General features: G+C 55.4%; 2 protein-coding genes across 5 annotated transcripts in view; one reads left to right on the top strand and one right to left on the bottom strand.

The window, feature by feature from the left end:
- Positions 1–74: 74 nt before the first annotated feature.
- LOC145713191 (uncharacterized) lies at positions 75–12,652 on the bottom strand. Its single transcript, XM_081791382.1, has 4 exons — positions 12,631–12,652; positions 11,405–12,514; positions 8,324–8,433; positions 75–1,010 (listed from the first exon to the last, which is right to left on the bottom strand). Exons 1-2 carry the CDS (start codon positions 12,650–12,652, stop codon positions 11,781–11,783), a joined length of 756 nt encoding a protein of 251 aa, XP_081647508.1. The 3' UTR covers positions 75–1,010; positions 8,324–8,433; positions 11,405–11,780.
- The window catches only part of ZCCHC14 (zinc finger CCHC-type containing 14), a 57,627-nt gene continuing 54,575 nt past the window's right edge, over positions 12,568–15,619 (top strand). For 2 of the 4 annotated variants that reach the window (XR_014136142.1, XM_081791328.1), the window contains exon 1: positions 12,570–13,217. Coding sequence is in view for 3 of the 4 variants with exons in the window: in XM_081791328.1 (XP_081647454.1) it covers positions 12,651–13,217 (567 nt within the window). In the remaining variant the exon portion in view is untranslated. Of the gene's footprint in view, positions 13,218–15,619 lie in introns of all 4 variants that reach the window. The other 2 variants (XM_081791330.1, XM_081791329.1) reach the window with 2 other exon arrangements.

The raw sequence follows: 15,619 nt of genomic DNA, 5'->3' as shown, positions 1-15,619 counted from the left end.
AGGTAGCAGGTTACACGGGTAATATCGCATGTAATGTCAGAAGCATGGGTGGATGTGAACAGAACACGTTATCGTAAAATGTTGTCATACATTTAATACAGAAAAACTTGGCCAAACACAGTTGACCAAAAATCTGAAGATGTTGTTGGGCACCCAGGTGGTTCAGTCGGTTAAGCGTCCGACTTCAGCTCAGGTCACGATCTCACGGTCAGTAGGTTTGAACCCCACGTCGGGCTCTGTGCTGTCAGCTTGGAGCCTGGAGCCTGTTTCGGATTCTGTGTCTCCCTCTCTCTCTACCTCTCCCCCGCTCACCCTCTGTCTCTTTCTCTCAAAAATAAAAAACATTAAAAACATCTGAAGAAGTTGTGAATCATACCAACTATTTTCTATGTGAGGAATCAGCCTCCAAAGGCAGGTTGATAAGTGAACTGGCTGGATGACCCCTGATGGTCCCTTTATCTCCTTTTTCATCTGCTGATGAAGAAGTTAACCTCACATGACCACCACATTCTCTTCAGGTCGAGTCTTTCCTGTCCTGGGATTCAGGCTATGTTATAAGGAAATATTACCAATATTTTGGGAAAAAATTCCACTCTGCAAGCAGTAGGTCAGAAACATAATTACACATAATAAATCATCCCTGATAGACAAGATTCTGTACTCACTGGAGAAATTAGCACGGTACCACAATCTCTATAGAGGAAAAGGCAGAGCTCTAGAGGAAGCATCGCAAAAACTTATTTGGGAAGTCGCAACGACCATCAGCAAACACTTAGCGAGTGCCTTCTGTATACAAGGCATCCATCTAGAGCTGGAAACTCGAAATGACAAAAACGTATCAGACCGGTCGGTCCCTATTCTCAGGGAGCTTATGGTTTAATTAAGGTGCCAACAGACGTGTGCCAACAGGACTGAACTTCCCTTGGGACACGCTGGCATGGCCTTACCGTATTTCACAGCCAGGGATGGTTCTGAGAGTTCCGTACAGATGTCCGCGTGGAAAGCTGTCCCTGCGTAAGAAAGAGGAAGCCTCAGTGCCAAGGAGCCAATGCATGAAAAGAATCACACGTGTGACCTATGGACCAGTGGCTTCAAAAAACGGTCAGCTTCAGAAACCACTCTTCAGACAGAATCTAAAGCTGAAGTCAAATACACATTACACATACGAGCAAACACAACCGCGCACCAGAGTTGCCATGGTTAACATGTGAAGGCAAGGCCTCCACTCGGTCAGGAAACATCCAATGCGACTAGGGCCACACAGTGGACCGGACGTGGGATCTGTCCTTGCAGGTGGTGTGCAGAGGGCAGGTGGCCTCTCTGAACCACAGTCTCTTCATCTGCGAAAGGAGAATCGAAGGAAATAATGCAAAGCACACAGCCTCCGGCAGGTCTCCACGAGCGTGAGCTCCGTGACTCCAAGGTCACCTGAGCCGTGTTGAAGAGATGCCCTATGATGACCTTCCTCACCCACAGGGTTGTCATCTCTACTCAGCCTCCATTTGCAGCCATTCCGGGTGGATGGGGCGGCAGGACTGGGGGTCAGGAGACCTTGGTTCTAGCCCTGCTCCACCCGCATCCACTCAGCTCTCCTTCCTCAAGGCTCAGTCGCCTCCTTTGCCAGGTGAGGATAAGGATCTATTGATCTCAAAGGCATGTCACAAGGGTTAAATGAGGCGTGAAAGCGCTTTGTCCGGGCATTTCCTTCGGCCTTCCCTCCTTTGGTGCCAAAACCTTTAGCTTGGCTGGGCTGGCAGGAGGCACAGTGAGCTCCCAAACGCAAGGCCGAGCTCTGTCACTTGCTAGCTGTCTGTCCTTTAAAAGTGACTTGCCACTCTGTGTCCTGCGCACGGAGCCCACCGCAGCTGTGATGATTGACCGCAGCTGTGATGATATACTGCCATTTTTGTTCTCTGTCGTGGAAATGGCTTGGGCCAACCTGGGGGTTGTCTGTGCTGCAAACACACACACACACACAGTCAGCTCAAGGGCACTCATTCGGCAGCAAGAGCTTGTTCAGGGTCCAGGTGACGTGGATACCGCTCACCCCGGCCGTTTCCGATGTTTACAGCAACGCATGTGTTGCGGGGCTCCTGTCTTCAGCAGACCACAGGATGCAGATGCTCCTACAGATGCTGGCAGCCACCGCGTCTTGAGCACCTGCTAAGCAGGCTCTCATCTAATTCTCCAGCCGCCTCTTCAAGTAGGTACCTTTTGCCTCCATCTTGCAGAGGAAGGGGGACACGGGGCAAGCTGGGGGTGAGAGCCAGGATTGGAATCTGCTCACTCTGACTTCTGGAGTGTCTGCCCTCAACCTCTCTGGTCCACCGGAGGGGAGATGGGTCTGGGAAGGCCCCTGCGGGCAAACCGCCGTATCGGCTAAGAAGGCATTCAGCAGCAGGTGGCAGAGGGCCCAACTCACTTGAACAAACGTGGGTTTATTTTTCAAACAAGAAGCTTGTGCCTGGGTGGTGCCAGGCACAAGGTCTGGGTGAGTCTCCCTCGTGTGTGTCATCACAAGGGAACAAGGCCTCCACCACTGTGGCTGTGCTGTGTTCCAGAACGCTCTGATGGGGAGGGCAAAGAGGATTGCCTGACACATTTCCCCTCTGCGAGGCAAGTCACTTTCCAGAAACCCCTCGTCAGGCTTTGACTTGAGTCTTACTGGCCAGAACTGGATCACAAGGTTATTCCTGGATACAAGGGAAGCCAGGCATGGGAAAGTGTTGTTTTCCAACCTTCGTAGCCAGTGGGAGAACAACTGGGAAGGGCTTTCTGGTAGTTCACCAGCCATGCTGCACATCTACCAAGAGGCTGTCCCCACCCCTGCCTTGGAGACCAGGTCCGCGTTGTGTAGCTGTCGTAACAGAGCACCACAGACGGGGAGCCGGGACACGGGGGTAGAGCTTCAAACAGCAGAAATGTGTTCTCTCACAGCTCTGGAGGCCAGAAGCTCAAAGTCAAGGTGTTGCAGGGCCCTGCTCCCTCCGAAGGCTCTACGGGAGGGTCCTTCTTGCCTATCCCAGCTCCCGGGGGCTCCAGGCGTCCTTCAGTCTTTGTCCCTAGCTTCACATGGCCTCTCCCGTGTGTCTCCTCTTCTTAGAAGGACACCAGTCCTTGGGTTAGGACCCACCCAAACGCCCTCACTCAACCTGATTACATCTGCAAAGACACTACTTCCAAATAAGTTCACATTCACAGGTACTGGGTGTTAGGGCTCCAAGACATGTTTTAGGGGGACACAGTTTAACCACTAACAGAGACCCGTGTCTGCCTTTTGTCTTCTTTGCGAGGGAAGGTAAAGGACCACACCTGTTCCCTTTAGAGGGACCAAGATGCCTTCTTCCAAGATTAGACCCTCCCCCCACACCTCTGCTCCCACAGCCTTGGGCCAGCCTTGCCTGAGTAGGGCCTTTCTGACCCCCCTGCTCCTGCCTCACACCCCCTCTCCATCAGAGGCCCTCCAGAGTCCTCTGCTGCAGGCACTGACCTCTCCTCCTCCCGCCGGAGGGTTTTCTGGGACACAGGAGTCCCAGGGCCTGCCAGAGACAAAATGGTCTGCAAGCCCCTGAACTGCCCTGCTCAGCACGGACCTTAACCCCCACCTGAAACCCAGCGCTTGCCATCCACATGGCCTCTCAATGCTCAGGGCTCCTGGGGTTACCTTTCCAGGCAAGGCTCCGCTCTGGCAGTGGGCACCTGTGCCCGGGTGAAGTGCCTGTGTGGCCGGAGCTGTGCGAGCTCCTTCTCTGGTCCTCACTTTTGTGACAGGATGAGGAAAGGGCACTTGGAAGAGCTGCGACATGGGGGTGGGGTGAAGTGCAACAGGCGTTACACTTGACGGTCATAACAACCCAACTGCTAACGTTTATTGAGCACCTGCTGCAAGCCACGTGTTTCATGCCCGCTGCCTCCAAGTCTATGAGTAGGAGCTCCTGGGAGGGGGAAGTGACTTGCCCAAAGCTAGGTGCACCTAGAGAAAAAACTTTGCCGCTTGCTTTTTTTTGGGGGGGCGCAGGCAGGATGCAATTTTCCGGGATGTGACCCCAAAGGGGGAATCGATTATGCTAATTATGTTAAGTACTAGGATTCCTCCTGGTCCTACGAACCTATAAAACACCAGGATAAAATGTGGTTAGACCCACCGATCTCCCTCGTCTTCAGTAACTGCTTAAGCACAAGAAGAGGGGACATATGCCTGATTTCCATCAATCTCTGAAGCCACCAAGGACACCCCAAGCCCCATTCATGTGGTGTCTCTATGTCTCACGCAAGGGCCTGAAATTCTCATGGGTGGGTGGGAGGGTGCAGCAGGAGGGAGAATGGGATTATCCAATCCCACGTCTCCATTCCCGCCCCCCCCCCCTTCTTAGTGTCCCTGCCCCCAGACCTTCAACAAAAGCAGAGGTAGATTAATTTGTACTGCTGTATAACCAGTCACCACAAACTTAGAGGCTTAAAACAATACCCATGTATCATCTGGAAATTCTGTGGGCCAGAAATCTGAACAGACCCATCTGGAATCTCTGCTCAGAGTCTAATGGGCAGAAGTCAAGGTTTTGGTGGCTGGGTTGTTGCCTGTGGCAGAATCTACCTCCTTGAGGCTACAGGTCTGAGGTCTCTGTGTCCTACTGGCTATACGTCAGGACCACCTTTTTCTTCCTTCCCATGCGGCCCAGTCTGTTTTATAAGCAGCAATGATACCATATGTCTTCCTGACGCTTCTAACGCTGCTGACACCCCCTCTGCCAGCAGCCAGAGGAAACTCTCTACTTCTAAGGCTCACCTGATTATGCCAGGCCCACCCAGATAATCTCTGCGTGTCAAGGTCACCTGACTTGGGACTTTACATCTGCAAGATCTCTTCACTTAGATTAGTGTTTAGATAAGCAAAGACTGGGAATTCTGCCTACCCTGGGAGGTCTGACAGGGACATTAGCTGCAAGAGAGCCCCCTCCCCCATCTCTAGGCAGGGGAGACACCACCTTCCTCCTTCTCTGGTATGAAATGGGCCCTCTTTCAGCACAGAGGAATCTGTAGAAATTCACCTCTTACTCTGAAGGAAAAAATGTAACAGAGACCTGGCCTCCAAGGGGAAGCCCTAATATTCATGCTGAACAAACTTGTTTTCTACTGGCTGTGGGGCAGGCCGTCTATTCACATTTGGAAGAATTGGCCATCAGATTTCTTTTTCCTTTTTCAGGGCATTTTCCAGTGACAATCTGTCAATGCTTTTCAAGACTGATTCTCAGAATGAAGTGTGATGAGTTTCCCGATAGAGCGACTCTTTACTGCTAGGTGTAGATGACCCCAACAGCAGCATAAGGGGCCCAAGCTCTGAGCACGCAGGCTGCGGGGGGCTCCAGACAGCTCTGCTTTTCGCTCACTGTTCTGGGTTGAGTGATGTCCCCCCAAAATTCATGTCTGCCTGGCACCTATGAATGTGACGTTATTTGGAAATAGGGTCTTTGCAGATGTAATCCAATGAGGTCACACTGGTTCGGGTGGGCCTCGAACCCAATGCCTGGGGTCTTTGTCAGAAGAGGTGGACACAGAATTGGACACAGAGGTAGGAAGGCAACCACCTGAAGATGGAGGCAGAGGCTGGAGTGATGTGGCTACAGCCAAGGAGCACCAAGGATTGCCAGCAGGGACCAGAAGCTGGGAGAGAAGCCTGGGATATATTCTTAACCAGAGCCTTAAGAAGGAGCCTACCTTGCCCCCCTGCCCCCCTGCCCCCTGGATTCCAAACTTCTAATCTCCGGGGCCATGAGAGGATAGATGCTGTAGTTATAAGCCACGAAGTTTGTGATAATTTATCTACGGCAGCAATAGGAAAATAACACACCCACTGTGTGTGTGTGTGTGTGTGTGTGTGTGTGTACGTGTGCTTTAAATCTAATCCCTGACCACCTACAAACCTCACCCTATTTTATTATACCACCTACCTTCAATCATTTACTTTCTGCCTGGCCTTAAAGCATTTTAATTTGCAACCCCTGGTGTAATTGATACATTTAATAAAACTGGGTTTCAAAAGCAAATACCTCATACTGTGCATAAGAATAAACTCCAAATGGTTCAGGGACCTGAACATGAAAAAAAAATGAAACCATATACATAATACAAGAGAATACAGGTTAATTTGTTTATAACCTGGGTGTAGGGAGGGGTCTTCTAACCACCACTTAAAATCCAGATGCAAAAAATGATCACAAAAATACACTTTTTTTCAAGGTAAAAACACAATAAATGAAGTCAAAGGCAACTGACAAACTGGGACAGAATATTTTCAACATAAATCACAGATAAAGGGCTTTTATAGCTCTAATATATAAAGAACTCTTAGGAATTGACAGAAACAAAGACCCAAAACCTGATAGAAAAATGTGCAGAAAACATGAACAGGCAATTCATTAAACAAAAAAGAGGAAGATAGAAAAATGGTATCCACATCTATTCTCCAATCCTGCCAGACACTCTGAGGCCCCTGCTGTAACTTAATAAATCTGTTTCTGCTCAAACCAGACATAGTAGACTCTTCTGTCTGCAGTACGGACTGTTTCCAGATGTCAATCCACCTTGAAGCACAAAGACTTCCTGGCCTACAGTGTCTCCAAAAACTATTTACACAGACTGTGGAGGCAGCTTTAAAAGAGGAGTTCACATGTATATTTTCGAGCAGTCATAGTTTTATCGCAACAGGAGCTGGCCTTCTGGGGTGAGCACCTTGAAGGAGGAAGCTTTACTGGGCTGGGTGAGCTCTGGTGTGTTTGTTGAAAAAGAATCCTCCCATATTTCAGAGTTACACCTTGTCACCCAAACAATACGTTACCTGCCTTTGAAATGTGTTTTTCACCCCGACTTGAGTCTGGGTGTGTTCTGTATCTTGAGACTTCAAGCCAGGCGGTGAAGCCTTGATCGGGATGGCACTGGGAAGCAATCCAGTTCCTCCGCTTTAGCCCTGCTCGTACTTCTCGGAAACACATGGGGGATCTGGAGGAGGCGGGTCGGGTTTCAGCCTGGTGCGAGGTCCAGGATAAGCAGAACTGCCTTCTGAAACTCAGCCAGCAGAACAGAAATAAGCTGAATGTCCGGCAATAGGGGATTAGTAGAAAATTTTGCGGTACGCCCAAACAAAGGGATTCTGGGCTGCCCTTGAAAACCAGGACTTGGAAGAGAGTCCGTGACAGGCGAAGACATCTGGGATATGTTGTTAAGTGGAAAGAAGAGATCGCAAAATGTGGAGAACAGCCCTATTTTTGTGGAGAGTAGACTGCTCCTGTAAAAATAGGTGTGCATAAATACATACGAATACAACAGTGTCTAGGAAGATGTACTTTCAAAGGTTGACGTTGGTTATGACTGAGAAGTGAGATTCTTTGTGAGTTCTATATCATTTTCTAGTGAGATAAAATCTCTGTACAAGGAGCATGCATTACCTCATGACCAGGCAAAACAATATATATGTATATTATTGATTACTTATATATATAAAATCCATAACTTACTTGCTTTAAAATAGTCCAGAAGAATTATGTACATATGCTAGAGCAGGGTGGGGGAAACAGATGAACCAGGAATGGCAAAATGTCACCGTTGAGGAAGCTGGGCAGTAGGGACGCAGGGAATCACTACACTAGTCGACTGACTCTTGGGTATGCTTGGAAATTTCCATGGTGGAAAGAGAAAACGCACAAAACCAAAAGCAGCAGTGAATTCATTGTGGTGTGGGAAACGAACAAATGTGAAAACTGAACAGACATACGACACAAATAAGGCTCAGGACTTGTCGAGAACCCACGAGCCCCGGATGGTGCCTCAGCTTCCCCATCGGTAACAGGGAGGATCCCGGTCAAGGTGCAGGCCTGTGATATGGACTTAACTGATTATTTTGGTGGTTGCTATTGTTCGGTCCAAAGCAGCACGCGGGAAGCCTGACAGCAAAACGTCTCCACGAGGTGCACGCAAGGGTCACACGGGAGCTGGTGAAATGTGGCGTCCAAGACCCCACCCCCAGGGAGTCTGGATCCGTACCCGGCGTCAGGCTGAGGAACCACCATCTCAAATAAGAGCCCAGGTAATTCCCGCCGTGGCGACGGCACCTAGCCCAAGGCCACAGACACCTAAGAAAGCAAGTCTGCCCTGGAGGAAAATGTGTGTCTGTGCAGAATCAGCGCCAGGCATTGTTTGGGACAACTGCCCGTTTACGACTCCAGGTGGACTTTGTGGGAGGCCACGGCTAAGGAAAAACTGGCATGCGGCAGATAACAGATAATGGCTGGAGCCTCTGGTTTGCAGAAATAACGAATAAACAAGTTACCTTTACGCTTTCCTCCGGGAGGGGCAGATTCTGGGCAACTGACTCAGGTCAGAATCTGGTTCCAACGCGTACAAACTTGCATGGCCCTGGGCCCACGATGACCTTTCCATCTGTAAAACGTGAACAGTGACAGCAGTTCAGAAGCAGGCTCACAGAGCTGTGGCCATCACGAGAGGCCATCAGGGGCTGAGGCACCGAGCAATGATGCCATCAGTGAGATCAGGGACCTACTTCGTAAGGCCTGCACGGAAGGGGTTTGGGGTCCCTTTGTTTTCTGTGTCAGAAACACAGGGCCTTGGATAAAGGAAAAACGCACATCAGCACGTGTCTCCAACTGGAGACCAGGCACACCCCTCGACAGACTCCTGAAGGGAAGGTAAAGCGGCGGATCCAGGAGGGAGCCTGGGCGCGTACTTCTGCCCCACTGTTCAAGGACTTCTCCTGCTGATGGGACTCGCGACCTGCACTCTGTTTTCATTTTCCTACCACAACATGGCCTCCAGGCTCCTCCCCTAGGCTTGGGTTCTATGAGAGAACGGAGAAGCGGGGCCATGGGGGCCGGGGGCTGGACTTGGGAGTCCAGGTGGCCGAGCTCTCGCCTCAGCCGCATTCCAGGACCGCGGCAACTCCGTATCCCTTCAGACACAGGAAGTCATCCCAGGCACAGCCCATCCTCATTGCAAAATCGCTTCTCTGGGGCACTTGGGGTGAATCCCAAGTCTCTCTCTCTCTTTCTCAACAATAGTATTAATTTATACTCCACTCCAGTCCTTTGGAAAACATAGACAGACATATTGTTTGGCCCTAGACCGCAAGCTGCCGAGGGCAGGGCCCACTGTACTGTCGGTCCCTGGCCCGAGTCAGGCACGTGGCAGGTATGTTCACTCCTGGGAGTGAGTTTTGCTGTCCCACACAGCGTTGTACCGGGAATCTCTTCTCATCCGAACACACGGCCTGCTTCCCTTTTACCTACAGCCCCTTTGATCACGTGGAGGAACGCCCTACCCTCTGGACTTACACTGAGCTCCCCTCCCCGGCCTCCTCCCACAGATCCTCAGGCCCTCCACTCTGTAGAAGGTGGAGAAACGTTCAAGTCCCACCTGAAGTCAGGGAAAGGGACCAGCTCCAAACAGCTTGGGGCTGGAGGCTGTTTTAGGGAAGGAGCCCTGGGCAGCAGCTGGCTGAGAAAACCACAGCCGCAAGGCCAGCCCCAAGAGGCAGCATTTCTAGCATTCAGAGGGACTGGCAGGTCACCGTCCACTTTAGTCTCCAGGAGGCTCCTGGCTGTTTCCTGGGGAAGGGAACTGTGTGCTGATAGAAAGCTCCCACAGATGGGCGGCCATCGGCTTCCAGAACAGGAGTCCAGGCGTCTGTTCCTTAAAGTCGAGGAGCTGGCTGTCATTCTTCTTGGAGGCCCCCAAACCCTTTGTGGGGTGTGCTCCCGCAGGGTAGTGGTTTATTATCCACTGAGCTGGATTCAATTGAGCTGGAGTACGGATGAGGGGAAATGAGACTTGTAAGACTGTCCTAGAGTGGCCACAGCAAACAGCTTGGGGCTTAACACGACGGAAGTGTTCTCCCGCAGTCAGAGGTCCAAAGTCAAGGTGTCCCACGGCTACACTCCCTCCAGAGACTGCAGGCGAAGATCTTTCCTGCCTCTTCTAGCTCCTGGTGACTCCAGGCGACCCCTGGCTCCAAATCTCTGCTTCTGTCTTTACACGGCCTTCTCCACCGGGAGTCTCTGCTTGTTCTTTTTCGTCTATTACAAGGACACCCTAATCCATACGCTGTCCAGTACACACGTTAAACAGCAAACGGCAGAGCAAAAAAGGGACAAGAAGGCGGTCAGGAGCTGGGGGACCTCGATCGTGACTTGTGGTTCGATTTCCCCAGCTGTCCAGGGCCGGTTAGCATCTCTGCTAGCTGCCGGGAGCAGGATTCCTGGTTTCCTTTTATAGATGAGGAAACTGAGGCTTGGAATGGTTGGGTGAAGGGCCAAGGTCACAGAGCTGGCCAGAGCTGGGACTGGAACGAAGGTCAGCTTGACACCACAGCTTGGAGGTTTCACATCCTGGTGGGGCTGCCCTGGAGGAACCTCAGCGCCATAAGGTCCCAAGATCTTTCTGCTCCAAGGAACCTAATTAACCAATAGGAGGCAAACGTGTTGACTTGCCCTGATTTCCATATTATTTTCCTTTCTCCTATCGTAGCTTTTGGAATGTGGCTACTTCCCTGGAATGACTTGAAAAGGTGAGGTCAGAGTGAACAAGGATTGACGTGGTTACTTGTAGACAGTAGACTGTACCGGGGAAGTGAGGCAGGGAGACCCAGCGGGGACCAGCCTCACCCCTCCTGCCTATGTGGATTTTCAACTGCCTGGGACTGCCACCTGGGTGCCTGCTCCTCCCTTCACTGACCAAGAACACCGTGGTGGCTCTGGGAAATTTTGCCCCAGGCGTGGAGAGGGGTCAGGGAGTGGGAAGCACATTTTCCTTCTCTCCCTCGAGTGGCTCTGCAAAGTCTGTTCAGCCTTGAGGTCCCAAGGCTGGCGAATGTCTTGCTAGGAAGTTTCCAGCACGTTGGACCACGTCCTGCAGAAATGCGTGCATTTATTCAGTGCCTTGCTCTTGTGTGCTGCCCAGAACCAGGGTGTAGGCTCCACAGGGCGGGCAGGGCAGGGCCTCAGAGCCTGGCACACACGGATGAGTCGTAGGTCGCCAGAAGTCGAAAGACGGCCCCACTTCCAGGGGGAAGGGCAGGGAGAATGGACCACTGCTGCGGGGCCGGGCCTGCCGCTGTAGGACTCACGGGGGTCGGGTGCCCCGGCCCCCCCTCCACCTGCGGTGGCGGCCGCGCACAGGCCAGGCGGGGAGGGGGCGTTGCTCGTGCCCCGGGGTCCTCGCGCGCTGACAGCCGGCTGACTTAACAATGGCCGCATCTGGCGAGGTCTGCGGACAGAGCGGCTCCCTTCTCGCCCCAGGGCGGGCGGGCCGGCCGGCTCGCACGGGCGGGCGCAGGCCGTCTGCGAGCTCGCGACCTTCTCGCGAGCCCCCTCCCGCTCCCCGGGGCGGTGAGGGTTACCCTCGGTTTCCAAGGAGGCGCCCAGGGCTCAGAGAGGCCAAGCGACTCGGCCAAGGTCACACAGCCTCGCTGAGGGAAAACCGCGCCACGGCTCGGGTCTCCGGAGCCCCCGCTCCAGCAGCTTTTCGGAGATACTCTCTTCCTCCCTACGGCGACGCCCGGGAGTCAAGCGGGAAGGTCGGACGCCCGGCTTTCACCTCAAACAATACTGCGCGCTGATCTGCGGGAACAAAAGCGACCGGGAATCCGCCCCGGGTTTTCCGCCGCGCCGCCCCTCCGGTCGCCGCGGGGCGGGACGGGGCGGCTCCAGCGTGATCGACAGCCCCGGGGAGGCGTGGACGGGGCGGGGGCTAATCGGATTGGGGACCCGGAACAATCACGGGCCGAGAAGGGGCAGCCCGAGCCAATCAGCGCGAGGGGCGGGCCTGGCCGGCGCGGCTGTCGCGAGAGGCGGCCACCCCGCCCACTTGCGCCTCGTCCCGGCGCCCGTCAGCAGCGAACGCGGCCGCGCTCGGCCCGGATCCGTCCGCGGACCGGGGAGGCCGAAGCGCGAGGCCGAGCGAGTGCCGGCGCAGATCCCTCCGCCGCCGCTGCCGCTGCGCCCGCGAGTCCCTGCGCGCCCCGCGCCCGCCCGCCGCTCCCGACGCGCCCGCCCTCCCGCCCGCCGCCCGCGGCCTCCGACCCGGCAACGGCCGGCCGGCCCAGGCGCGGCGGCGGCGGCGGCGGCGGCGGCGGCGGAGAAGGAGGAGGCGGAGGAGGAGAAGAAGGAGGAGGCATGGCCCGGGCGGCTCCGGCGGGGGGCGGCCCGCAGTGACAGACCCTGCGGCGCGGGGGGAGATGGGGGCGGCCGCCTCCCGGGCGACGACGACGACGACGACGACGACGAGGAGCGGCCGCCGCCGCCGCCGCGCACCGGCCGCCGCTGGGGACGGGCGCGGGCCAGGAGCCCGCCCGTGAGCGGGGGGCCCGCGGCCGCTCGCCGCCCCCGGCCGCCCCGGCCGCCCCGGGCCCCCCCGGCGCCTCGCGCGCGCCCTCCCGCCGGCCCCTGGCGGGGGTCCCGCCCGCGCCGCGCGCCCCCGGCCCCGGCGCGGCCCGCGGCGCCCGCCCGCCCTCGCCCGGCCCCGGTCCGCGCGCCCCCGGCCCCGGCGCGCCCCGGGCCCCCGCGCCCCCCGCCCGCGCCCGCCCGCGCCCCCGGCCCCGGCCGGCGGCCCCCGGCCCCGGGGCGCGGCGCGGCGCGGGCGGCAGCATGGTGGAGAAGCGCTGCCCGCTGCAGAGGGACGGCGTGTACCGCTGGTTCTCGGAGCTGCCGTCGCCGCAGCGCGTGGAGTTCCTGTGCGGCCTGCTGGACCTGTGCATCCCGCTCGAGCTGCGCTTCCTCGGCTCGTGCCTCGAGGACCTGGCCCGCAAGGACTACCACTCGCTGCGCGACTCGGAGATCAAGGCCAACAACCCGGCCGACCTGGGCAGCCTCACCAACCTGACGGACGAGGTGGTGCGCAGCAAGCTCCTGGTGTCGCTGGCGCTGCTGGGCTCGGAGCAGCGCGAGGCGGCGGGCGTGCTGTACCGCACGCTCACGCACATCGACTCCATCATCCACAACTACGGGCTGCAGCTCAACGAGGGCCGCACGGGCGATGAGTTCCTGCTGCTCTTCACCATGGCCTCCAACCACCCGGCCTTCAGCTTCCACCAGAAGCAGGTGCTGCGCCAGGAGCTCACGCAGATCCAGAGCAGCCTGAGCGGCGGCGGTGGCGGCGGCGGCGGGGGCCACGGCGGCAAGAGCGCGCTGCCCACCTGCCCGGCCTGCCACAAGGTGCGCGCCCTCAGCCTCTCCCCACCCCCAGTACCCCCCTCCCCCAGGGCCCCTCGTGGGCGGTCGCACCCGCCTGGCGCTGCGCAGAGGTCGCCGGGGAGCCCCCTGGGTTGCGGGCCGGCGTGTGCCGTCGGAGTTCGCGGCCCCTTTGTGCCTTTCTCTCGCGTCTGCGGCTGGACACGCGAGAGCGCTTTTGTCCCCTTCATCGTTCCCTTGGGCGACAGGAGTTATACCTTGTGTCGCCTTGGTTTCTCCAAAATCTGGTGTTTATTAGCAGGAAAGGAAGCCGCGGTCGAGGGGGAGATGGGCGCGCTGCGGGGAGTCCCTGCGGCCTAGGTGTCCTTTCCCCGGTGGGGTGGTGGCTTGGCTTTCCCGCGGGGCCTCGGACGCCTGCGAGCCGGCTGTTTCCTGGAGGTCCGCCTGCCTTTGTCGGGGCAGATCTGCTCGAGTCCCAGGGTGTTGGTCTCCTAAGGAATGTGAGGTTAACGTCTCCGTCTCCGAGCTAAGCAGGAAGGGCATCGTGGTCATTCCCTCAGAAACGTGAACTTTCCTCTACATGTTTCAAAACTATGTAAACACCAAGCGTTCGGGGCTCCAGCTCCTTTTTCCCAGCCCCCTGGGACCCAGTGCCAAAGCGGTGCAGAGAGAGGAAGGGTTTCTCTGTGACCCAGGGTGGCGTGTGTGGCTATCACCCTGGGCCTCTCCCTGGAGAGGTTGCTGTCGGCTCGAGTGCTGCCCGGTGCCCTCTGCACGGGGTCTGAGCTGTTTCCACCTGACACTCCTGTGCTCTCTGCTCTGCTGGTGGTGGTGTTCAGCTGTCTCTCCAACCCCGGATTGTGGCTTATTTTTCTTCCGTGTTTTTCTCTAAGATGTGGTTGTGGTGCCTCCGTTGGCTTTAATCTAAGTCTTATCTGTTTTTGGTGGCGTTGATCTGAGGCTGTGGTTTTTTTCCTAAATGTGTGTTCAAGTGACTCTGAATCGCATGATGTGCACTGGGCAGGAAAACGGTGTTTCAGCTACAACAAAGGGAAAGCGCTGTGGTCGTCCGTAGGGGGCTCGGTAGGCTCTTGGGGTGCCAGGGGCATGTCACCCGTTTGTGGGATTTCAGTCCCTTGCGGTCAGTTCCACATGCTGTTGCCTTCTCTTTGGGTGCGGTGCGCCAGCGTCTGGGGCTGTTTGTCCAGGCGTATTCAGCTCTTGAAGGGGATTCTTTTGTGTGTGCAGACTCATCACTTGTCAGAAGCGGAAGATGGCAATGATGGTTTTGGTGGGGCAGGCGCTAGCCCTGGAATGAAAATACGCTCTCGAAGAGAGCCTTTCTGTCTGGTGAGAAACTCCTCTGATGACATGAAGGGCTAGTCTGCCCCCACCCCTGCCCACACACGGCCAGCTGGCCAGCTGTGTGACCTTGGCCAGAACCCTCCCTCCTCCTGGTGTTTCCCTGCTGGAGTAGAGGTAGCTTACCTGCCTCCCGGGCTTGTCAGGGGGGGGGCTACGTGAGGTCACACTTGACGTGCCCACAGCATGTGCAGGGAGTGCAGACTTAAGCCAGGCACGCTGTTATGGAGTGAAATACTTCTGTCTTGTGTTTTGTTTTGTTTTGTTTTGTTTTTAACGTTTATTTATTTTGAGAGAGAGAAAATCCAGGCAGGCTCTGCGCTGTCAGCGCAGGGCTCAGTGCACGGCTTGAACTCACGAACCATGAGATCGTGGCCTGAGCCAAAGTCAAGAGTCAGACCCTTAACCCCCTGAGCCACCCAGGCGCCCCAAGTTTGAGTTTGAGTTCATGTTTTCTAAATTATTTTTAAGTAGTTGCTTGGAGCTTTGATCCATGGGAAATTGATCAATAATGAGGTTATGGTGAGTAACCTTAGGGCTGTGGCTTTCACATTTCAGAACAACCACGGTGCCTCGTTTTCCCCACCTCCCCTGTGTCACTGCTAAACTAATTTCAAGCACGTTCATCTAACTTTCTGTTAAAGTTAAGGCCCGAGGCACCCCTTGCTGCTTGGAGTCGGCCTCTGTGGTGAAATGGAACATTTGAGCGTTTTGCCTTCTTGGGGTGTCTGAATCTAACATTTTCTGTCGTCCCGGGAAAGCAGCCCTGGTAAGGCCCCACCTGCCTTTCTTTTGTCAGCGGTTGTATTTTGCTCTGAACTCTTTCGAAAGAAAGACGTGGGTTTGGTTTTTTCTTTACCTTCTGTAAAGTAGCAGTTCTTATAAGTATGTCTTCTGATACAGTCACCGTGTTGTTGAACAGCCTTCACTGCTCGGAGGACAAGCAGAAGGCGCTTAAGAGTGTGAGTGAGGTAAAATCGACATGTTCACATTCGGGAAGGAAGGGCAAAGCCGGCGGCAGACTGCGGTAGCTTTGCGTGCCCAGTGGCCGACGGGTGCCATGG

This window comes from Panthera onca, chromosome E2 (genome assembly GCF_046562875.1).
Source record: "Panthera onca isolate mPanOnc1 chromosome E2, mPanOnc1 haplotype 2, whole genome shotgun sequence".
Taxonomy (NCBI): domain Eukaryota; kingdom Metazoa; phylum Chordata; class Mammalia; order Carnivora; family Felidae; genus Panthera; species Panthera onca.
The sequence above is the reverse complement of the archived record's forward strand: the minus strand, read 5'-3'. Positions and strand labels throughout refer to the sequence as shown.

Excerpts from the sequence above, each read along its gene's own strand:
- LOC145713191 (XM_081791382.1), bottom strand. The coding sequence starts at position 12,652 with ATGCTGCCGCCCGCGCCGCGCC. Across the intron at positions 12,515-12,630 it reads GCTGCCGCCCGCGCCGCGCC|GGCGGGCGGGCGCCGCGGGC; the intron begins GCGCCCCGGGGC and ends GGGCCGGGCGAG.